Consider the following 24342-nt stretch of genomic DNA (forward strand, 5'->3'; position numbering starts at 1 on the left):
TTTGTCTTTTTTCTTTCCCAGGCTTTCAGTAAGATGCTTAAAATAAAAGACTGTAGACTGACTTCAGATAACTGTTGAAGCTAAATTGCTATTTGGACGAACTCTTTTGCTTAAACCAAAACCCATTTTGTGTTCCAAAACAGTGTTTCCAAACTGCTGTTGCAGAGTAGCATTCAATAAATGCAGCTGGGAGAGAGTATATACACTTTTGTTTCAGTTTTCCATCTGCCCATGCAGTTGTGGGGCAGGAAATTGAACGTGGCCAGAGTTATGGGCCTACTTGGTAGCAGCTTCAGCTCTAAGTGTCTTACAGGTCCAGGTGCGAGCAGAAATTTAGCTGAATTGTAAACTTAGCTTCTGGTTTTCTTATCATAACATTTTCCTGCTGTGCAGCCAGTTATGCTTTAGAGGCTTCATCAGAAGAGCTACTAGTACTGCAAGCTACCACTAAATGTTGTTTTCCATGGAGATTTAGTAACTCTGCTCCTAATGCTCTGCAGACATTTTGCTGGCTTAGTTGTGTTGATCTCTGACCAGGGTATCTGTGCCAACAGAAACTTTCAAGTGCTGATGCAGTTACAGTGAGAAATCTGTACTTCTCCTGTGCTTGCATTGCCCTTGGGATCTGGTTTTACTAGAGTTTCGAAAGCAGTTACTTGCTGGTGCGGTTCTGCCTGTGCTAGGAATGGGTCACCACGCCATTTTCCTGTGTTTCTAAGTTGTTTCTTGTGCAGGCAGGCCCACTCCTGCAGTGGCGCAGCCGTGGAGCTGAAGCCTTTGCTGGGGCTAGGCTTTGACAGCCTTATTGCCTGGAAGTTACTGGGACCTGGTCTCCTCTCGGAAGGTCTTCCATGAAAATCAGCCCTTCTTCTCTTCCCAACATCCGCAGCACTGTTTTGCAGTACTTGGTGCAGGCTCTTACTGGAGTCTTGCATTCTATTTCACTTTTAAAAATTCCATCTCAAACTATTTTTATGGAAAATTGTTGGCTTTTATTTGCATTTGATCCTGTTAATAGCATAGCTCAAACTTAGTGGAAGAAAAAAGTTGTGAATTCAGCAGAGGATAGTTTGGGAACTAAGATTCAGGCTTGTTGTTGTATCATTTGTTGGAAGCTTTGGGTGAGCCTTGTTTAAAGATCCTCAGATGGACTTCCTGTGCTTGGTGGTTACCATGGTTTAGGTTAGTGGCTAAATTATTCTTTAGTCAGGCTTATTCTGAATTTATAAAATGTTGTTAAGGCAGCTGGTGACTGGGGTCGTGAGGAGAAGTAATGTGTGGGATTTTTTTCTTAAACTTTCTACGAGACCGTATTAACCATGAATTTACACCAGAATGATGTTTATCCACTAATATTGGCCCAAAGATCTGTGCTGCTTTGCATTGTGCAGCCCTGCATGGAAATTAACACTTTAGTGCCCTGACTCTTCACAAAGGCTTTAGACAGAGTGATGTGGTGCAGGGTGCCTGAAAGCAGCAAAGGGCATGGTTAGATGAATTTCTCTTCTGTGGAAAACACCAGCAGCCACTTCAGAAGGAAGTGCATCAAGGACCTTGGTTGGAAGGAAATCACTGCACTGATTGTGATGAGTTTGATTTCCCTCCCCAGCTTGGACTGAAGGACCTCTGACACATAACTCCTGTTTTTCCATGAACACTGGGGTGAAGTACCTCTGTGTTGTAGTGGGAAGGAAGTAAGAAGAGCTTGCTGCTATTTCAGGACATTGAAGGAAACTTGGTGTGCTTTATTTCCTTTTGAGATCTGTGTTTAAATTAGGAGTCCATCTCCCCTGCCACAGGGCAGGGAGAGAAGGGTTTCTTCAATTATCTTTACAAATAGCTGTGGTGTCTTAAGTGTGAAGGTATTTGATGCAGCTGGTGTTGAAGAGGTGTAGCCAGCTGTTTGCTGGAGAAATCTACCATTGTTCTACTTAGTTCCCATCTTATATCTGGGATTTTTAGCCACTTCCCAAGTGACCACCATTTCTTCACACTAAAACCTCTTCCTTTATTCATAAGACTTCATCTTCCTCAATTTAGTATTCTGTATGTCAGAGTCCTTTCCCCTGTTTCAGCCTCAGACTCCTCCTCTGGATATCATAACATGTAAATTTTTTCTCATTATTCTTTTCTGTCAGTCATGTCTGGTCAAAGACATTTCCCATACATATAAACTGGGTAATTCCAGTTTATTTTTACAAAAATCATTGAAGTGTAAACAAAAACTGTCCACACAGTTCAATTAATTGAATGTGAAGCTTACATTTGAAGGGTGCTGTTTCAGTGTGAAACAACTCAAAAATACTACTTTAAATAGAAGTTTATAAAATACGTAATATAGAAAAGTTCAGGTAAAGATTTTACTTTTGAGCTCAACAAGGTATTTGTGCATCAACCTCGCAAGGGCTCTGGGGCAGTAAAGTCCTGCTATAGTTAAGAGACAGCAAATGAACACAAAAGCTTCGGAAATTAAAAATTTCTGATGAGAGAAAACAATGGGAAACCTGCATATTTGAAAGTCTGAATGTTAAAATTGCTAGTCATTCCGTGATAAACATAAAACAAGAGGATACCTCTATCTTCTTAAAAAAACAGCAAACAAACCAACCAAAACTGAGTCAACACCAGTAACTTGCTTATGGATATTCTTTGTCTGTTCGTTGCAGAGTCACTTCTTTTGAACATTTAAGACTTTTCACAGGTAATAAAGTGAACCACTACAGACTGCTGAACTCTGTGATGACTTTTGTCACCATGGTACTACTGAAACCTGCAGCATGATTGTAATTATTTCTGCTTTATTGGCTGCTCTCTCTTTTTGGGCTGAATAGGCAAGGGCTTGCTGCTGTGTTAGGGAACCTGGAGAACTGATGCTCAGCTGTGAAAAATGGAGGTGGTGCAAGATGGGACGTGAGCATTTTACGTGAGGACTGTTCAGAGTGGGATTTGGATATCATGAGGACCTTGTTAAAACCTTCAGGAGAGCTGAAGGTCTGTAAATGCAGTGTCTTGGAGAACTTTTTTTGGTCCAGAATGAGAGATCACAGTTTATTGATTAGATGGCTTCTAAGATGTGCTTGCTTTGGGAAGGTTGTATGTTGTTTTGGAGGAGTCTTTGCTCTCACAGCAAGAACCATATTGTTCACCAGACGACCCTGTTCTCTGCTTCCATGCAGACACTTGAAAGTGCCTCCTTCAAGCTTAAACTTTGTGTTATTTTCCTGAAAAGAAGCAGCAGTCTCCAAAGCACATATCAGGGCCTTTATTTGTGTTTTACATGCATTGTAAGTGCCCTTGGGTACCTTTGTGTCTGTGTACTGGGGACTTGCTGCACCAGTTGTGTCCCAGTGATAGTAAAGTAGAAGACCCAAAGAGTTAGCAGCCACCTTCTCAGAAAACTTGTTTATGTTTTATAGCAATGTATTATTTCCAAAACATTTCCTCAGTGTGATTAATGGTGCACCAGATAAAAATCCACCCTGACTAAACTCAGGGAGTGCCGTTCTCAATGTATTCTTGACATGCTACAAGTTTGCTATTGCGTTTTCTTTTGGTTTGTTTCTCAGTGATTAAACCTGTATAAGATATTTATCTCTGGGTCAGGTGCTTATTTGTAGGCCATCAGCTGTGGTTTTTTTGACTACCAACACTGTGAGACAGTTCTTTGCAAATTACCTGTTTGGGTGGGAACTGCTGTCTTAGCAGTACTTAACTCCAGTGAGGAAATATGTGTCACTTCCAAGTAAAAGGTTGGGAAACAGTGAGGCTGGTGTGGTGGTTTTAAAGTCCTGGGATTAGTGTGGTAGATCTTCTAAACGAGAGTGTGAGCGTTCCTTTGTCTCTGATCCCAACTTCTCCTTTTTTTTAGGCACAGCTGGAAGCTCAGAGGGCGACTCAGGATTTTCAGAGGGCCACTGAAGTGCTGCGTGCTGCAAAAGAGACCATTTCACTTGCTGAGCAGAGGCTACTGGAAGATGACAAACGTCAGTTTGATTCTGCTTGGCAAGAGATGCTCAACCATGCTACTCAGAGGGTAATACAAACTTGCTCCAGCATCTGCCTCTTCCATATTTTGTGTTCTCCTGTGGTGTATGACGCTTAGTTTTTGAAAGGCCATATTTTTGTATCAGTCCAGATACATGACATGTAGAATGAAAAGAAGCCACCAAAAATTGTGACACTTAAGGTTAAATGATTTGGGCCACTAATGGGACAACTGTAGTTCTCTATCTGGCTGTGCCAGTGTAGCTACTGAAGTAGCTCTCTAAAGAAAAAACCCAAAACATCTATATAATAGGATAAACAATGTCTTAAGGCATATCTGCATTTGGACTTATGCCAGAATAATTGCATAGGGATGGCTATTGCTGAATACATGTGTTGTGGAAACTCTTACTCTGAAAAAACAGGGACATGTACCAATTTTAAGTATAACCTGTTCTTAGTACTTAGAAGTAAGTTGAACAAGGCACTTTGCTTCGGAAACATGTGTTTGAAAGTAGAATTACTCAAAAATGTGTGTTTCATTTTAAGCTGGCATACTGCTCTATCTTGAATTAACTTTCAAATTTAGACAAGGTCTTACCTCCTTTGTAGAGTCTTTTTAAATCTACAAAAGGGATGCACCATCTAACAATGAAAGGAGATAATCATTTTAGAAACTGTCAAAAAGAATTTTCCTGTCATTTGCTGTGTCTCTTTTTTCCTGTCTGTTAAAAAAAAAGAAAAGGCAGAAAAGATCTTTTTTTAACATGAAAGAATCAAAACCTGGTTAAAAACCTTTGTTCTGAGTTCCCTTAATATGCCAGTGAAGCTGAACTTGCTATTCCAAATATGCTAACATGCCATATAATATTCGTATTGTCTTGCAGTCCTCCATACTGTAGCTTTATTCTGCTGCAGAAGCTCCTCAGTTACAAGAAAGCCTCTATTTCTGAGTGAATTGTAAAAACCAGCTGTCTGATGAAGAAACAGGGAACAAAAAGGGTGTTGGCTGTGTGTAGGGGAGAGATGGAAAACCTGGTATATATTAAAAAAGAGAAAACAAACTCCAGGGTATTGTTTGTGTTGTCCCAGTCATCATTAGGTATTTTCACCTCTAGTAGCCTAGGCGTTCTTCTGAAGGGAGTCCCACCTTTGCAATGCATGTGCACCAGGACACCAGCAGCTGTCATTTTCCCTAGTTGTTGTTATCCCTTTTCAATATGAGTGAAGTCCAGAAATGCATACACAATTTTTGATTCTCAGAACAGAGAGAAAACTCAAGCATCTAGGGAGTCACTTAGAGCTCCTGACTGCTAAACTGCTGAGATCTGGTGGAGAGTGACAGCAACCATGTATCAGCCACTTGCCTCTAGCAGGCATTGTGAAAATTTGTGTTGGTGTAGGTGAGAAAAGAAATGCTAGCAATTTTAAGAGTTCAAATGGATTCCTCTTTTCCTTGGATATTTCAAGGGGATCCCTGTATCCTTCTACAACCCTTAATCCTTCCCTGACCGTCTGTGAGAGGAGTACACCTCAGATGGGCAAACCCAGTGATTTAGAGCAGAAGATGGCTGCTGACAGTGCTTGGTTGAGTCGTGCTGGTGGCGTTGATATATAACATCACTGAATGTGGAATATCTGCTTGTCAGGGAACTGATTCAAACTATAATGTCTCTGATGGTTACAGCTGAACAGCAAATAGGAACCTTCGATTTATTTGCTGCACTTATAAAATCTCCTAGGCACAGACTGGATTGTATAGAGCAGCTGATGGCTCCTTGAATGGAAAGTGTGTTACCCAACTCTTCCTGGTGCTTAAAATAGTCTGGGTAAACTCTGTGCCCAGAAAGCACCAATCTGCACCTTTCCAGGGTACTGAAGATTTTGGAAGTTTGCCTCATGATTTTCATTGGCCATACTGGAGGTCTTTAGGCTAGGACCAGAGCCAAGAATAGTGAAAATGCTGTTAGAAGTCCTGACTGAACAGACCTAGCATTAGTTTGTTTGGAGTGCTTGACTGAGTTTTATAACTTCTTCAGAAGGAGAGTGAATACTTCCCTGGTTTCAGTGCATGCAATTAGTGAAGTACTTGGAGTTCAGTGAAGTAAACAGAATAACTGATGTCTCAAGGAGCAGAAAACATCATAATTCCCTACCAATCTATGAATGAAAACAGCTTGGGGGATGAGATCTACTGGAACAAAAGTCCTCCTTGAATGCCACAGTGTTCCTGTTAACAGAGACTGTTAACTATTAATTACATTAGAAATTACTAATGGAAAAAACTGTTTCTGAGGGTGAAGTCTGAGAGTTAAGCAATAGAATTACTCTACTTCCATGTATAAAATCACTCTTGGAGATAGTTTTTGTACTCTAGTTGTTTGCATTTGCTAGCTTTTTTTGCCTACATTTATAACGACAGTTGCATTGGGCAGAGATTAATCTTGCACTGGGCCTTGTACAGCAATGAATCAAGGGCAGAAAAGCACCTCTATGCCAAATGTTAGAGGTGGGCTACTAATTAATTTGTTTCTTTATTGACAGAAATGTCAGGCAAGAATAGTGTTTTTATTTGCTATTCTTAGGCAGAGGTAGCAGGCTCTGTTGAATTAATCTGGAATTTGGAACAAACCCCAAGCCCTGTAGGAGCTTGGTAGCTGACAAACAATACAAACAGAGAGCATAAAGGAAAAGGGTAGTCAAGAGAACAAACGAGATGCTTATTTTTTATACAGGCATGTATGGAAATACTGCCAGGTTACTTTTGCACTTGACCCAATGGCTGTGGACAAAGACTTGGGTTCCAGAGTACCAAACAGGAAATGCTCTTTGCAGACCCTCGCTGGAAGGAAATGGAGATAAAGGTTGCATGTTGTAATTGATTTTTGTTCATAAACTGAAAAGCTATTAACGCTATTTTTAATGTGACAGTCTGACTGGTTACTGTAAATAAGGCTGTTGTAGCCACTGATATAGAAAATGATATAATTTGACTGGTAAGAAATGGGAGAGTTACTGAAATTTTGCTTATCCTGGGTGGGCTGGAAGCATAACATGTGGAAGATTTCTTTATTCGTGGTGCAGACAGGACCAGCATGAATAGGTACAGGGAGTACAGGCTGTCACTCAGCAATTTTTTCACCTTGCAGTTTGAGCTGTGTTTCCAAAGGAAGCTGGGTGCCTAAATAGGAGCTGGATGCCTGCCTGCCTGTACTGCAGAGATGCAGCTCATCTCTGTAGATGTCTGTACTTGAGCCCGTGTCTGTGTTGACCACAGTGAAGCACAGGACTGTGGTGCGATCCTGCAAGTCTGGCAGTTGCTTCACCCACTTCTACTCTTCGCTCGATGTCTGTTTTTGGGTAAATTCCTGTGTTGCTTTTTTTTTTTTCCCTAGATGTCCATTTCTTCACAGATCTGAGATAAGTATAATGACACTTAGGCTGGGATTTAGTTCATCAGTTTCATGTGTCTAGAACATTATTTTGTATGTCCCAGTTACTTGCCTAAACTTCCATTATAGTCAAAGGAGGTCTGATCAATAAGTAGATGGTGTCTGGAAAACAGTTTATATGACCAGAGGGGCAAGTTCATTGTAAGATGAATTCTCTGTTTATTATAATGGAAGTGTAGTCACCTAGCTTGTGCGTAAACAGGTTTGATGAGCTCCTAAGCTGCCTGGAGAAGAAAAGTACTGTTCACTGTTAGCCATTGGCTTACCAGGGTTTCGGTAACTGCAGTTTGTCTTTAAAATTTGGAGAAAATATTTTTGGGAAGAGGAAGTGTGTTGCCTATCTGCTGGTACCTTGAATTATAATGCTGTGGTTTGGGGTGCAGAGAGCAGGGCTATAAAAGGGCTGAAGGAGAGAGATCTTTGCATTTATACTCCTGTTGAAAATCATTCATAAATGTCTACAAAAGGAGAGTGCTGACAGATGTGTTACCTCAAGTTTGAGACAAGCTGGAGCAGAAAGGAAGATCCTTTATGAATTTCAAGAGAAACTGCTAATTTCTAATTGCTGATGCAATCTGCAATCTTAAAAAGGTTCTGCTTTTACAGTCTTTCCTGAGATATGTTCAGTTCATAAATTCTGGCAGGGAGAAGAAATGTTTTGGCTCTTGATCATGAGACATTTTAAAAAGGAAGGGATAAGGGGAGAGTGAAGAGGGCGGAGGCATGCTCTCTCTTGGTTTAATTTGGCTTGTGAAGCTCCCTTTGATATTACACCGTGAAGTACCATCTGTCGGTGTAAGATGCGTGGGTGCTGTCATGATGTAGAGAGAAGAGATACTTCTTGTAGATAGAAATACGTGGAGAAAAGGAGCGGGAGGAAAGAAAAGTCTGTGAAGGAAACAACAAAATATCCACATCCTTCCGTGCCCTAATCTCTCTGTCACTTCACCCGGGAAATGCAGGGGTTAAATGTAATCCCTTGGATTGTTGATTCTGCCCCCCCTGGTTCACTGAGCTTGCATCATCTCTTATCTTTTATTTCTAATTCTTTCCCTAGAAGAGCCATCGGTTTAAGACTTTTGAGAGAGAAACAGTAGTAATTCATTGATGTAGTAATTAAGGACAGCTGTGGGCTACAGAAATGTCTAGTGAATGTGTGGACATCCTAGAAGTTGACCCACTCTGGATGTTTTTGTGTGAGAGTGTCCCCTGCTCAACCCAAGGGTATGAACAGCAGGTACAACGTAAGGAGGAGAGGTGTGTCTTGAGCAGTCTTAATTTGAAGAGGTGTCATCCTCACTTTTATCTCTGCCTTTTTCTAAGCGACGCTGTTGCATCTGTGATGGCTTAGGACCATCAGCAAGGCAAGGCTGGTGATAGACGATAGTGACTTTTACTAGAGAAAACAGCTTATATGGTAACTGTGGCCAAAAGCTTGTTTACAAGTCCATATAAGATTGCTTTCTCCCCAGCCATATTAGGTCTGATTAAAAGTACTTCTTTCCCACACAAGCCTTATTGGTCGTTCCTCTAAGACCTTTTTAAAAGGTGAGGGGTTTCCCTATCTGATCTTACACTGAACCTGCCAGATATAGAGGTGGCAGCATGGTTTGCAGTCTGTTTCTATCCACCTGCCCTGATGAACAGGTTCTCTATTTAAAGGCCATTTGGCTTTTGCAGAGGGGTGTTTGATCTTTTTGTTTCTTGTCTGAATGAAAAGCTTAAATGCATCTTGGCCCGGTGATGGATCTCCACAGAGATACCTCACAGTCTTCCAGATATTGTTCTCAGCCTCAGTGTACCTTCAGGCTGTCTCTGGCCTCTCTGCAGACTTGTGAGGATAATGTGAATATGATGACAGAATGCTCATAGGAAAACAAGGCAGTGGGGGGAAATGGTTTTCCTTACGTCACTGATTTCTCAAAAGGATGAAGTATATAACCTTTTTTTTTTTTTTCTTTCTAGAAAGGGTAATGAACATGGGTATATATGGCTGGCAGCAAATTCCATATTTTGTCAGATATTTTGAGGTATGTACGATCTGTCATCCTCAAATCCCAGTTCTTCAGGGCTCAGCATTTCTGTGCTGTTTGGTATGAAAGATGTGCAAAATCAACACGGTACTGGATACCAAACCTGCTTTATGACCCTGATGCTGGTGGTACTTATCATGTGGTTCATCTCAGATATCAAAGCTGACGCTGATTTTGCCCTAAGAATGGATGTGAGGGATTGACATTTAATTGAGCATTGGCAAATTCCAGCCGCTCCATTATTTTGTAGCTCCCAGCATTTTGAAACTGCAGTTTCCTTGCCACGCTATAAAGAAGGCGAACTAGCTTCTGTGCAGTCTTTGGAGACTGCATTCTAATTTAAGAGACTTCCACGCTAAAACCAGCCTTGTCTGACATATTTCGCTAGGGAAAGTCATTGCATCAACCTAGCTTTTGAACAGTAGTTCAAGATAAGAGGCTGCAACTTGTTTTCAGGATGCAGGTGAGAGCCTGTTAAGAATCTGATAGATTATTTTTTGACCTTTCTTTGGAAGTGGATGCCTTATTTATATATAAAATAGTTGAAGAGTGTTGGAGTTGAGGATATTATTTTATATCTAACCTAAAGAGCCTTTGGAAATCTTTCTTGTAGTGTAAAGTTCTGTAGCAACTTCTTTGTTTAATAATAAGTGGTGTGTGCAGATGAGCAAACTGTGGCCTTCAGTTGTGGCAGCAAGAGCTTCTAGTTGATGCTGATGGTAGTTCAGCTTTGGCATGTAGCAGTTTCCCACTTTCATTTAGGCATCAGAAAGGACAACATGACATTTTTCTGAGAGGAGCAGCACTCCAAGCTAGTCAAAGTTGACTGTGCTTTTTCCCTATTCATTTTAGCCTGAGGGCAAGGACACTTTCAAGAAATTAGACCTTTATGGATGAGGTTATTTAAAATCAAGATATCTTGAATATTCTCTCTTTCTGGATCGGAGCGCTCAGATGCACATTCTGGTGGTTGGAGCCAGTTGGAGCAAATTTGCTTGAAGTTGTGGAGTGGTTGGTTTCACAGCTGAGTCATTTCAAAGTTCAGTACTGGAGATCGAGTCCTGCCACTGTCTGTATGGATACCTTCATAGCTTCAAGAGAGGGAGCCTGAAAACTGCCTGCTTTCTTCTCATTGCCAGGCCAATGGAGAGGTGACACCACTCTTCTTACTTTAAACAAATCAGTTACCTCCCTGGCTGGATCTTGACTGCTAGTGCATTAAGGGTGACAGATTTTATGAGTTACAGTTCTGACATTTCAAATTTGCACAATAGAAGTACCCTGGATAGAATTACTGGCAAAGCGTGACTATGGGATACCAGCAGAGCAGCTAGTAGAGGGACATTTACTTTTCCTGTTGCTTTTGAGGACTCCTAATAGCTGCAAAATGCCACAGCAGTGAGCGTTTGTTTATAGAGCTTTGAAGAAATGATTTCTTATAGAATTTGTTAGCTTGTGTGCAGGGCTGCAGCCTGACTGGCTAGGGAAGGCCCAGACTGGCCATGGAGAGCAGCTGATGTGTTGGGCCTGGGACTGCTGCGCGTGAAGCATCTCTCTGCCTGGATAATGGTCTGGTTGCCAGCGTAGCTCCCCTTGTCTGTGTGACAGGGGTGTCAGCTCCGGGCTTGAGCCGTTGTGCATTTTCAGTGTTAAAACCATGATTTGAGGCTGGTCCGCCGTTTTAAGAGAAAAGCCTGTTTCCTGGCCTTCTGCAAACCGGCAGTCACTGGACACTCCATTTTCTGGTGACTGATGCTTCAGGCTGAACTGCATTTCAGTCCTCCCACTGCTGTGGTTGGTTTTCAGCTCTTTGCAAAGTGGTGGGACTGCAGCCGGGGGCTGAGCAGCCTGCCAGCTCTCCGCTGGGGAAGGCAGGCTCCCGTGAGAGAAGCAGGAGGGAACACAAACAGCGCTGTTAAATGTAACTGGGTGACTTCTCCTAGTGCTGTTCTGCTCCTGTATATCTAACTGGGTTAAAAAATGGATGATCCCAAAATTTGAGGTTCTTCTGAACTTCCGGTAAGAGCTATTATGCAAGAAGCTGCATCGCCTCTGTCATAATTAGCACAGCATTCGCTACTTTGACATATTGCTGCTCCTTTCAGGAAAGACTTGTTAGTAGGTTCATTGAAAGCAATTTTTTTTACACCCTCACTTTCCTGCCATGAGCTGACTGGAGATATTATAAAGATGCTGTTAATAAAAAATAATAAGAAATGAAACATTGTGTCTTGCCACTCAACCTGTATTTTTCCTCTTGAAGGTCATGGAGGCGGAACAGACCAAAACAAGAAGTGAGTTGGTTCACAAGGAGACTGCAGCCAAATACAATGCTGCTATGGGAAGGATGAAACAGCTGGAGAAGAAGCTGAAAAGAGCCATCAATAAATCAAAGTAGGTTTTACGTTTGGAGATGAGTTTAGTGGTGAAATCTGTCTGTGGGAGATACCGATTCTTTGGTTTTTTTTTAAACTTGTGAAAGCGTGTTGCCTGGGGCTCCTGTCTGCCTGTGACAGCCTCACAGCACAACAGGTAGGGGTATTAGTGCTTGCATTTGTCCTTCTAAGTGCCTTCTGAAGCACCTGACTTGATAGACAGATGAACTAAATGGGGTAAGAAACCTTTTCTGGGCTTATCCTCAGTCTTGTTCTAGTGCACTGAACCCTTTGGTGGCATGTGACTTGAGAAACAGGCTCAAGGGATTCCCATAGATGCTGCCTACAGAACTACAGAGCTCTGTGTGGATGTTTTGCAGCGTAGGCCTGTTTGCAGTTTAGTTCTTATTTTTAGTTAGGAGAGCAACAAAGCAAGTGACAGAAACCTGAAAGGTGCGAGACTGCATTGGAGTAGCATGCTGTACATCAGACTTGTTTACTTCCTAACGCTGCTATAGCAAAGCTGTCCAAGAGCTGTTCTTGGGGAAGGCAACGCACTTCAGAGAGCATAGATAAGCAGCAAGTGTCATTATTAAATGTGTCTGCATTTGATGTGCAATTTTGCTCTGTTGCAGAGAAGTGAAACAGCTTTTTGCTTAGAACCTGTTCAAAATTTTGGCCCTGTTTACAACCAATTCTTAATCCTCTTTATGTTTCACAGTTGCTTTCGTTATATTTCCAGACTGTAGCTTGTCTAAACAATCTGCTTGCTGTATTTGGCTTTTAATCCCTCCATCTAAAAATGACTTTTTGGTGAAATCGGTCAACTAAAGATCTATTTTGATTGGTGGTTGCTCAATTCAAGAAAGGATTAGCACTTCTCAAGGAAGATTCAAGCATGTTTGCTGAAAGAGTGCAGCAGTGTGGCTTCCTAGAATGAGCTGCATGCTGTTTGTCTAGCACTGCACAGGGACTGTGAAAAACATCATCAGATCACTAAATGACAGATTCCTCTGGATTATAGCAATATCTGAGAAGTGGTCTGGCTGCTAGGAGTTCCTTCCTGACAATAAGATTTAAAATAAAGACCCTGATAAATTGTCAGTGGGGTCCTACATACCTTTTTATAACAATGATGGTGCTGAGCCTGAAGCCCCAGCTACGCCTCGTGTGATTTGCCTTCTGAGTCTTCATTTCCTTGCTGAAACTACCCTCATGGGGGTGTTTTCTTGTGTCGTTCTCCTCAGGACAAGCTGGTTTTCACTTGCGTGAAAGGATCGCAACATATTCCTTTGTCTCACAGCAGGGCTGACTGCAGCATAAACCACCTAGGTAGGGTGGCTTGGAGATCTTTTAATAAGGGGTGTACAGAAACACCAGTTCTAACCTTGTATTAAAGTGGAAGATGCGCAATCAGGCTTATTGTGAATGTATTTGAAGTCATGTGACAGGGATGTTAGAAATGTCAGTCGTCTCTCAGCATATCTTCACATAAAAGAAAATTGAAAGTGAGCTGACAACATCAGTGCTGTCAAGTGGCTGCATAAAACTGGGAAATGAGGGTGCTGAATTTGTGGCTGCTTATATTGTAGGGTGTAACTGGCTACTAGCTGCTGTTTGGGAGGGATTTAACCCCAGCAAACTGCTCTACCTTTCTCGCTGGGTGGTGTGGGAGTGTTGGCTGTAAGATCTGGGCCTTTCAGGCCCATGTTGTCCATCCTCTCTCTATAAACCCGTGAGTAGGCATGCTGAATGAGTTGCTCTTCCATGCAAAAAAGGATTTGCATTTGCTCCTCACTTCAGTCTGGATTGAGATGCTTAAAGCATTACTATTTGAAAGTAAGACTGGGATAGCCAGGAGGAAAGTAATTTAGATGGATTTGCGATGTAAAGTTGATGAGTGGATGATTATTGGATTGTTTTGTTTTGGTTTTTGCTTTTAATTTTGTTTCTGGGTGCTTACTTGCTTGTAAGCTATGAATGTGCATACGGCTGCATGTTCTTAACAGTCGCCAGATCTTCTGGCTTAATGCCTCTGGGTAATGAACTTGCTTGTGTTAGCTGGTTTTTGGAAGTCACTTTCTGCTCCAGTGACTCGGGCAAAGTGCCTTTCGCTCTTCCTGTCATCTACTTAAAAAGCACTTTGCTTGGCTATGCACTGCGTTGGACTTTGACAACTGATGACGTAAGATGCTGATTTCATCTGTGAATGATTCCCTGGCCCTGCTGTGTCATGGACCAGGTCTCAATAGTTACGGGGTCGTGGATGTAAGAGAATGTAGTGACCCAAGGAGATGCGAGCCCCTCCCCTGCCAGTGCATTGCCTTCTGCTGGCATCACATGCTCGGCTGTGTGTTAGCAATGAGTGAGGAAGAGTGCTTGCATTTGAGCTTCTACATGTCAGGCTGTTGGTATCCTTTTCCTGGCTTAGGTGGCATCTTGCTTGTCTGTTACCTGTAAACATGCCTTCTCGTGTGTGTATATTTGTGTATACCTACACGTCTGTACACACACACATCCATGCATATGTGTTTATATTATTTTTTTCACACCACACAACCACACACATGCTTGTTTGCTGATAGAAAGGGGACTTCTCCCCAAGGCTTGTGGAAGCTGATGGGAGGTTAGGATTCAAGCCTGGTTATTCCCTCCCAGTTGGCACTAGGGTAAGGAAGGGAGAAAATCAGGTCATCTGAGGTGAGTGTGTTTCACCCTGCACATGTTTCCCCACAACACCATTTTGTCTGTGTCTCTGCCCTCCTGTCGCTTTGGGGTACAGCTGCAAGAGTCCTTCAGCTGTTGGATACAGACTCCCAGCTGCGATGTTTTACTGTGCCTGGCAGATCCATCTGTGTAGACTTTGGCAGGTTTTTGTCCCAGAGAGGGAAGGAAGAGGTGCGGTTTGAGTGGGTCAGAGATCTGGAAACATCAAGGCTTGGCTGTGTGCTCCTAGTGGCAATAGGGGCATTGATTAAAAATATAGAAGCTACAAAATAATCTGATCATAGGGAAATGTGACTCTGTTATTTTGTGTACGACTGTGTAGTGAATTTAACTTGTCAAAGCATACAGGATCAGAAAGCCACAGTTCTATGCTCCTGAGTTCTGGTGCACAGTCGAAAATGTAGCTGCAGTAGGATTTACAGCTCAGAAGCTTGCTGTCAGGGTAGAAATCAGGCAATATTGGCTTGTGGGCTTCAAAACTTTGAAGCTGGGATGTGGTTTCTAGCCTTTGTACTCTACCTCTTGTGTCCCTGTCCTCCTGCAACCATACAAGCAAGTTTTGTTGTCTGCAGTGGGAAACAGACTGGGTGTGACACTGTCCTCCATGTCCAAGCAAACTGTTGGAGAGCGGAAGGGAAGCTCCTGGTGGACCACTGGTGGGAAGTGCTGTGCCCTTGCACGTGGTGCTCTGACCTCCCTCCATTCCCTCTCCTTCACTGAAAAACCTAAGACCTGTCCCTCCACACCCCCATCTGCACATGGGGAAGTCTAAGGTTCACCTTCAGTGGGGAATTTACATGTGCTGCGAGCTCAGAAATTAGATGGTTACGGGGAGGGTGCCTATGCCTGAAGCTGAACATTACATTTAAATATCTTGCAGAATCCAGGCCTGAAGGAATTATACTGTCCACTCTAAAAACTGGAATTTTGCAATTTGTATTTAGGTCAAAAGACTCATGAGAAATAGATATATTAGAGGGGAAAAGAGAGACATTGAGAGAACATGTAGGTGTTCTATCATCTAGATAGTAGTCTCCCGGGATTGCAGCAAAACAGAGAATAGCTATGTTAATGCTACGAAGAAAGCAACTCCCACTCCACTACTCTGCATTCAATCCCAGTGATTGTAAACAATTGTTCTTTGTTTTTCCACAGACCTTATTTTGAACTGAAGGCAAAGTACTATGTCCAACTAGAGGTACGTATGTAATTCAGATCCTTGTGAAACACTACTGCTTACGGTAAATATGAAATTACATCTAAAGTGCTCCAACAACTGTGTTTCATTTCTGTACAAAACCAATTCAAAGCCTCTTGAGCAATTTGCTAAGCACATTTTAAAGATAAAAGACTAAGAGAGGCTTTGTTTCCTCGTGTGAACTAAGAGTGTTCAAACCCTGCAGCTTAGTGCCAGAACTGAACAAATACAGTTTGACTGTCTTTACTTGTAGTTTGAAGTCTCTGGGGTTGGTTGGTTGATTTGTTTGTTTTCCTATATTTTATGCATCAGACTGTTTAACTGTGCTTGGGGGGCTCTTTTCTGTTCACTGGTTGGGTGAATCAACAGAACAAGTGACCTGCTTGTAGTTCCCAAACATCACGCAGATGTGAATTTCTGATTTTGGGCTTGGCAGAAGTGGGATTTTGGGTTTGGCTGGATAGGCTGCCAGGGTTTTTTTTGGCATCTCTCTGCAGCAGTTTGTGTGGTGAGATGATGTCTAGCCAGTGCTTGGGCACAGCATGTGCCTTGCAGGGCACAGTGGCCCCAGGGTGGGCATGGCAGTTGTGCACGGGATGGTAAGCCCTGCTATTGCAGTCCTTAGCCTTGGAGCTGCCAGGGGTGGGAGAGCAAAGTTGCACTAAAAATTCAAATGCAGGAATCGCTGTGTTTCTATTTGTGTGACTTTTGCTGCATGTGGCCCTCAGAAACTGGGAGCCTGGCTCCAAGCTGAAGGGTAGTGGCTGGTGCTGTAGGTGTGTGGGACATGCACAGGGTCTGAGTGGAGTACGTTGCCTTGCTCTGTTGGCCACTGTTGGGTGCAGGAAGGCTCCAGCAGGGTGCTAGGTCAGAAGGAGCCTAGCTAGAAGATTCCCATTCCTTGCCTGGGATGCAAGGTATGTCCCACACCACCTCTGTGAGCCCTTCTCTGGGCTGCTTGAGATGCAACAGCTCTTTATAAGCCACAGAGACTTAGGTGTGCACCTTTTCCTTGCCAGGGTCCAGGCTTGGGCTGCCCTCTGCTCCTCTGTCTTGCCTGCCTGTGCCGTTGTGGTCGGCAGCCGCTGCATGGAGCCAAACCCTCACCTGTCCTGGGCTGGGTGCCAGCCCGATTGTCCCTTCTGGCTATAGCCGCCTTCTGAGAAATCTCTCTTTCTCCATGGGCGAAGGCCTGCTGTTTGGGAGCCTGTTGCTTCTCCGTGACAGCTGCTCGGTGCCTTCCTGAAGAACGGCTTTGTAAAATTTAATACAAAAGACATCACAGATTGCTTTTAGTGTACAATATAAACCAGAGTTGAGACAGCTATAGATACTTAAGTGGTGTTTTCCCTTTGGGGGATAGGGTGTACAACACTTTTGCCCTTGATTTAGAGTGGGGTTTGTGTCTAGGATACAGGATTTACAGTGTTACAGCTGTCAGGGTTTGAGGTTTGCTGCTTTCTGGTTTGCAGGTTTAGTGACCAAGAAGTGACAGGTTTGGTGCCCAGGGCAGAGTGAGGCTTAGTCCCTTTAGGGATGACTCGCAGCCATGCTGTGCCATGCAGACAGGGGCTGCCAGCAAGTCCTTTGGGGTGGTTGTGGGATAAGCAGCGACATACTGTTGAGAGCTGCACTCATGTTAACAAGAGATCCTGCTCTGTGCTTAGTTGCTCTGTGCTCTGTCCAAGGGACCCCTGCTCTGTGCTTAGTTGGAGGCGTTACCACACCCCAGAGGCAGTCCTAGCTCCTGTCTGCCGTGGTTTGCCTTGATGCTGTCTCCTGGACAAGTGCCACTGCTTGTACAGGGGTGCTTTTGAATTAGGAGCTCTCCCATCATGTCGATATGAACCTTGGTTCATGCTAGCTTGCTGGTGCACAGCCAGGTCAGGTAGACATGTAATGAGAACTTCATATTGTGTGTTGTTCATAATGAAAGCACATCTAATACCTGTCTCTCTTGTTAGCAACTGAAGAAGATGGTGGATGACCTTCAGGCAAAACTGGCCCTGGCAAAGGGAGAGTATAAGACTGCCCTGAAAAACCTGGAGATGATCTCAGATGAGATTCATGAGAGGAGACGGTCCACTGCCATGGGGCCGCGAGGATGTGGCGTGGGTGCTGAAGGGAGCAATACCTCTGTGGAAGACCTGTCAGCAAATAAATCAGAGTCGGACACCATCTCCAGTGAGTACAGAGTGCTCTCGTGCCTGGGAGTATCCCATGGGCATCGTAAGAAATGCTGAGGTGAAGGTTGCTTTGTGTATTCTGCAGTTCGAAATTTGCTGGCTGTTGTGGGACTTTGGCTAGCTTGTTATGCTTCTTATCACAGCTGATTGTATTCTTTAGTAGCCAGTTTTCAAGGGGAAGGAATATGAGTTGAAGAGCGTCAGCTGTTTTCTTAGCATTGCTGTTGGGTTTTGTAGTCTTGTATGAAAGGAACAAAATGAATGCTCTTCACAGCATGCATCTGATTTTTAAGCCAGTGATGCTGTTGTTGGTGTTGTCCTGGCTCCAGATGAAAGTGGATAGATGGCCATTGCATGTGGCCCACTTTTTCCTTCCTCCTGGACACCTTCTTCCCTTCTTGATGCAGAAAGTCTTTTTTTTTTTTTTTTTTTTTTCTGCTCAGTCCCACAAATCCCAGTTTAATTTCTATTGCAGCTCCGTTTCTGCAGGGAAAAGTCTAGGTCAGGATTGCAGGAGTTCATAATGACATGACCTGCAGGCTGAATGTGCAGTGCCCTTGTGAGTACCAGTGCCGAGGCTCTGTAGGTCTGTGGTACATCCCAGCTGTGCCATGGGAACTGGGAGGCAGCGCTGGGCTGGCCTCCATCCTCCACAGTGGCAGGAGTTTTTGCCTGGTGTGCTGGAGCTCCCTCCTTCAGTACTGTGTCCCTGGGGCCTGAGTTGCCACAGCAAGCAATTACAGTGTCTGAGCCCGCTGATCTAGTGGGGTTTTGTATCCTCTGGCTCCCTAAAGTCCCAAGGTTGAGCCTTTTGAGTTAGGCAGGGATTACCTCTTTGGATACCCGAATGCCTCCCAGGAGCCTGAGGTATAACTGTGGTGAGGGTTTTCCTGTGCTGAAGGAATTCAAGGGGATGGTATGTAGGAGCAGAAGGAGCCAGGAAAGTGAATTCAGAGCAAGGACTTGCTGGCTCTCTTGGCCGCTGCTGAGGCTGCAGGCAAGGATGGGCTCATCCCTCTCTTTGCATTGCACAGTCTGACATCTGTGGAAGGACTCCAGGTTGCAGTTAGTGCCAGCGCAGAACTGGGTTACAACAGGGCAGGACTAGCAGCCTGACAGACATAATAACCAAAATAGCCTCGACAGGTTAAGCTCTCGTGCATTGTAACATGGTGGGAGGTTCCGCCAAGGCCTCTTTACATCTTGATTTCTGTCTGCTGGAGTTGAATAAAACACCTCATCATCAGCAAGAGTTTTTTGGCCCTAGCAGATGCTCCTGGGTGGTACGTGTCACCAGCTGCTCAAATGAGGGAGACAAGTGACTTAGATTCATAAATCCCCAATGGAGTGGACAACATTGAGATGAGTCTTAACATCCAGATATTTTTTCAATTTCCCACAATGCACTAATTATACACAATAATTGACTAATTATGTAATGACTTATGGCAAATAATATAGTATGCCTTGTGTTACCTAATGATAATAAGGAAAAAGGGAAAAAAGAAGAGAGATAGATAGAAATAGAGATCACCAGCCTGGATTCTTATGTCAGTCCAACCGGCGAAGGTTCAAGGATGCATCCATCTTCTTTCACTTCACAACTTTTTTTTTTTTTTTTTTTTTTTTTTTTTTCCCCACTCCTCACTTCCTGTTTCCCCCCCTTCCCCCCCAGTTTATACACACTTTCCTTGGGTCCCTTCCTTAGGTTGATCCACCTGACTACGTATCCCATGTCTGGGGAGGGGCAAGGTGTTTCATGGGATGATGTAATTAGCATGATCTTGTTAATCTTCATTAGCATAAGCAGGGGTGTCAACTTTAATATGCATTTCATGGTTAATGAAGCAAAGGTCATTCATGGGACAGATGGGCCTTGAAACTAGCGGATGCACCAAAGCAGAACCATCCTGCCTCCACAGGCTCCCTCCTCCAGCTGCACCCTGTGCTACCCAGGCAGCCTGATCAGCTCCAGACTCCACCCTATCTGCCCTGTGACTGTAGTTTTGTTACTGGCGAGTGTTTGAGACATTCCTTGGCTTGGAGGGCCTCCACTCCTCTCCATCATCCTCTCTTTCTCAGGCTGTTCTTCTCAGTCCTTGTTTCAAGGAGTTATAAATCGTGTCTCACAGTATGGTAAGTTTAGATTGAGATAAATAAGCTATGGTTTAAGTCGTGCTTGTTGTAGACTAGCCGGTGTAAGTGCCTCTTGCCAAGCAGAGGGCTCCTGTAACTGGAAACACCTTGTTCTGCCCAACCATTTTTTGCTTTCACCCTCTGCAAAGTTATCTGTATGGCTCACCATATGTTGATAAAACACAATGTGTGAGAAGAAAGACCACTCTACAGTCTTGGGTTTGACATTATTAAAAACAAAACAACAAAACCCAAATCACAACAAGCTGAGAGACTCTGAGTAAAAATGTGTCTGAGAGGGGGCTAAGGAAGGTGGATGATGCTGTTATCCATTTTCCGTTTGAAGCCTTTTAGGTCAGTTCTGCAATGTGTAGGTACTGTTCTGCAGTCTGCAAATACAGCAGGAAGAGGCTGAACATGTCTGCAGTAACCAGGCCGGTAGCTGCCTCTGTTGGCACCCTTTGTGTCTGAGCGGTGCACGTGAGCCCCAGGCTGCCAGGGTAATGGAAGAACTACTTTGAATCTTCTCCTTTGAGCCATTTCATTAACGTTGCTGCTTGGCTCCTGCCGCTCTTTCAAGGCAGTTCTGAGCCTCTCTAACAATGGCAGGAATTGCAAGGAGGCGTAATTGAAGATTACTTCAGGTCACTGTAAATGTCTTGCTATTTGTGGGACTTCTTCAGACTAGTGTGGCTCCAGCACACACTTTTGTGGTGCAGAGACGGATGCATGTAAAAAGCTTTCTGATCCCAGTGAGCCTACTTGTCTGCAGAAATCTTTGGTTCATAGGTTCCCATCATGCAATGAGCCAAGATTGAAAAATGTTGAATTTTAGCAAAATCTACACCCCTGTGTTGCACAAAATGGAACCTTCTTTGATGGATTCCTCTTCCTGTTGCTAACAAAGAGCCTGCTACTAAATGTAGCCAGACACTTTGGAGTTGGTTTGCTTTAATTATGATTCAGATCTGAGCAAACATGAGCAGGGAAAATGATACATGTGGGTGGGGCTTTTTTTAATTTGGTGTTGCTTAGTGATCCTCATCCAAAAAGGGATCTTAGAAGTTCATGCTGGATTTTAACTGCAAAAGTGGGAAGATAGGGTGAAAGCAATCTGCCTTCTAATTAGAGCCTTAAATAACCAGGAGTCTGTGCTGGGATCAAGATGCTGCCGGCTAAAGCGGGCACAGGGGACTAGGCCCTGGCCCAAGTTACATGCTGAAGTCAAGGGAACAAGGCCAGCTGGGCAGGGGGCCGCAGTGAAAATCCAAGAGTGTCTTGGCATGAGGAGCAGTAGCTAGCATAGAGCTGGTCTTGCAGGACACAGCTAGCAGGTGTGCTGGTCCTCAAAGCAGAATCAGGCCTTCATGTTCCACCTACGAAATGCTGGGTTCGGGCTTTGCAAAGGGGCAGAGTATGAGAAGAGGCAGCTTCTGGGTTGGCAGGACATGCACGTACAGGAGACCCAAACCTGAGACACTGCTGTTGCCCAGGAAGGCGCCCGAGGGGGATAGGTTTGCTAATGGGATGTTCTTCAAACATTGCAGTGGCTTCAGAAGTGTTTGAGGATGACAACGGCAGCAGCTTTGTATCTGAAGATTCAGAAACTCAGTCAGTGTCCAGCTTCAGCTCCGGCCCTACGAGCCCCTGTGAGGTGTCCGCTCAGTTTCCTCCTGCGACGCGACCTGGAAGCCTGGATCTGCCCAGCTCTGTATCCCTCTCTGAGTTTGGGATGATCTTTCCTGTCCTCGGCCCCCGAAGCGAATGCAGCGGGGCATCCTCCCCCGAGTGCGAAGTGGAAAGAGGTATGCACGGCTGGATACACCCCGGGCCAATGTTTTTCAGCTTTATAAAGGGAGCAGGAAAACCTTCGCAGCTGCCCTAGGTGTATCACCAGCTCACTGAGCTCTGACCCGCTGGCTGCTTCCATGGGGAAGGCAGTTCTTGAAGGCCCCACGTCCCACGGTTAACAATGACATCTAAAATGTTTTAATTGTTCCTCTCCTGGCTGGGAAAGTTCCCCAGTTCTGGCTCAGTGGACAGGTTCGAGATTTCTCATGAAATAAGTGATCAGTGGGATTCTGATGGTATGTTAATTTAAAGGAAAATCTGAGGTTTTGTGTTTTTTTTTGGTTTTGTTTTTAAATTACTATCCTGCTTGCTGAAAATCCTGCTTTGCAGGAAAAAATAGTGAACCAAAAGGAACCTCTTACAGGCTTTGCCAGTCCTTGCTGACAAATTCAGACTAGAGGATTACCACTGCTCTTGTGTACACCAACCTAATGCTGCTTACACTGTAATTTGCTGATGCAGTGCACAAGATGAGCATGGCTAGGAAGGCCAACTTCAGTTTCGCTAAAACATCTTGCTCCTGCTCATATATATATATATATATACATATATATATATATATATATACTTTTTTTTTTTTCTAACTTTGGCAAAGGAAGCTGCAGAGGCACACAGTTGAAGCTTAAGTTGCAGAATAAAATTTGGGTTTAACATCTAGTTTAATCCTTTCTTTGCAGGGGATAGGGCAGAAGGGGCTGAGAACAAGACAAGCGACAGAGTGAACAAGAACAGGAGCAGCAACAGGAGCAGCTCCACTGAAGGGCTGGCTTTGGATAACCGGCTGAAGCAGCTCTCCCTTCAGTGCATGAAAATCAAAGAGGGAATATGCGCAGGCAGAAAAGCTGCCCAGATTGGCTGAGTCCTCCTTGTGCCCTGTCCTGATTAATGGGAGTATAAATATTTATACATGAACTTCTAAGTGTTTGAAGAACATTGTGCCAATAATATATGCCAAATCTTAAGCGTTTAAGAATTTAAAACTGCACTAAGAAGTCTAATTGATGTGGAGGGCTGAAGTTTTTATTCAGTAAATCCTTTGTAGGCCGGACAAGTTATCAAATGTTTAAGCTGTGCTCCTATTACACAGACTTGTAAATTGTTTTGTAGCAGCCTGGCTGAAGCAATAACTCGTTATGTTCCTGTGTAAATTCATGCCAGAAGGGGGTCTGAAATTCAAGCCAGACATTTGCAGAGGGCGGTTTGGCTTCGGTTTTGTAGAATGAAATGCTCTTTAGATACAGTGGATCTCTTGAGTATAAGTGGCATATACTTTAAACATCCGTATTTGTCTGTATTATGCTGAAACTGTAGAAATATTTTGTATACAGGAAAGCTGTTGCATGTGTGGGGTCTAAAAGCCTTCACTCTTCCTTTGGTGCTCACAGAAAGGGTAAAGATGAGTCATGCCTATAAAAACGGGCAGCAAGAGACAGACAGACAGAGAGGGGGCTGCTAACGCTCAGTGGTGGTAGGCCCTTTGTAGCCACCTTCCCAAGTCTGTCTTGGACTCTGAGGGTGATGCCAGTGACCAAAAAGAGTTGGTTGGCCCCTTGCCCTTCCCCTCCCCTGAAAAGTGAAGTATTATTTTTCAGCACTTTAAGTGGTGTTTTTTTTTTTTTCCGCTCGAAAATGGGAGTCATAGATGTTTTCAGGACTGTTATGATAAGGGATTCGCCCTTGAAATATGCATGAAGAAAAGGAATTGCCAGTGTAGATTGACGATGTGTTCTTAAGTTTCCCCGTAGGTTGTACTGTGTGGGGTTTTATAACTGTTAAAGGGACTTGGGATTTTAGTATGCACTAGAGAAAGTGTTCAATAAGACTAGAAAGGGCACAGGCATGTTTTGCCAGCAGCTGTTAGGCAGTAGTAGTATCTGGTAATTATGCTAATAAGTGGTAGTAAAAATCCTAGGACTCTTCAGTTTCGGTGGCTAAGCATTTCTGAAAGCACCATTTTATCTAAGATGTCAGTTTATATTGTTAATTTGATGGGAATTTTAGTATTGCCCCCCAAGTATTTTCTATTCTATGCTTTTGCAGTCCTGTTGTATTTTGTCCCTGCCACAGCTTGTGTATCTATTCTCCAAGTTAATGTAAAATTCTTCACACTACAGTAAACATTTTTGTTTTCCACATTTTGACTCTGTGCAAGCTAAGTGTATCTCAAGTGCTAAGAACCGAATCTTCTGCAGCAAGTTTAGTCTTTAAATACCCACTTCCAGTTGAAGACTGCAGCCTGCTGTTCCTCTTTGTCATTAGATTCCTTTGCAGTATGTTACCTCCTTCCGGCTTCCTGAATCCCTGCATCCATGGTTCACTTTTTTATTCTGAACTGTGTGAGATCACAGCGTTGGTCAAGTTTTCCAAAATCCCATGGTATGCAGGAGAGGAAGGCATTTT

General features: G+C 43.7%; 1 protein-coding gene across 1 annotated transcript in view; it reads left to right on the forward strand.

Annotated features, from left to right (window-relative positions):
- Positions 1 to 24077, forward strand: part of SH3BP5 (SH3 domain binding protein 5) — a 54215-nt gene extending 30138 nt beyond the window's left edge. Inside the window, exons 4-9 of the mRNA XM_074900632.1 lie at positions 3869 to 4033; positions 11733 to 11863; positions 15727 to 15769; positions 17734 to 17953; positions 21639 to 21896; positions 22620 to 24077. Coding sequence (XP_074756733.1) covers positions 3869 to 4033; positions 11733 to 11863; positions 15727 to 15769; positions 17734 to 17953; positions 21639 to 21896; positions 22620 to 22801 — 999 coding nt within the window. The 3' untranslated portion in view covers positions 22802 to 24077. The remainder of the gene's footprint in view (positions 1 to 3868; positions 4034 to 11732; positions 11864 to 15726; positions 15770 to 17733; positions 17954 to 21638; positions 21897 to 22619) is intronic.
- The last annotated feature ends 265 nt before the right edge of the window (positions 24078 to 24342 follow it).

The sequence above is a fragment of the Athene noctua genome, chromosome 2, assembly GCF_965140245.1.
Source record: "Athene noctua chromosome 2, bAthNoc1.hap1.1, whole genome shotgun sequence".
In the NCBI taxonomy this organism is placed as follows: Eukaryota; Metazoa; Chordata; class Aves; order Strigiformes; family Strigidae; genus Athene; species Athene noctua.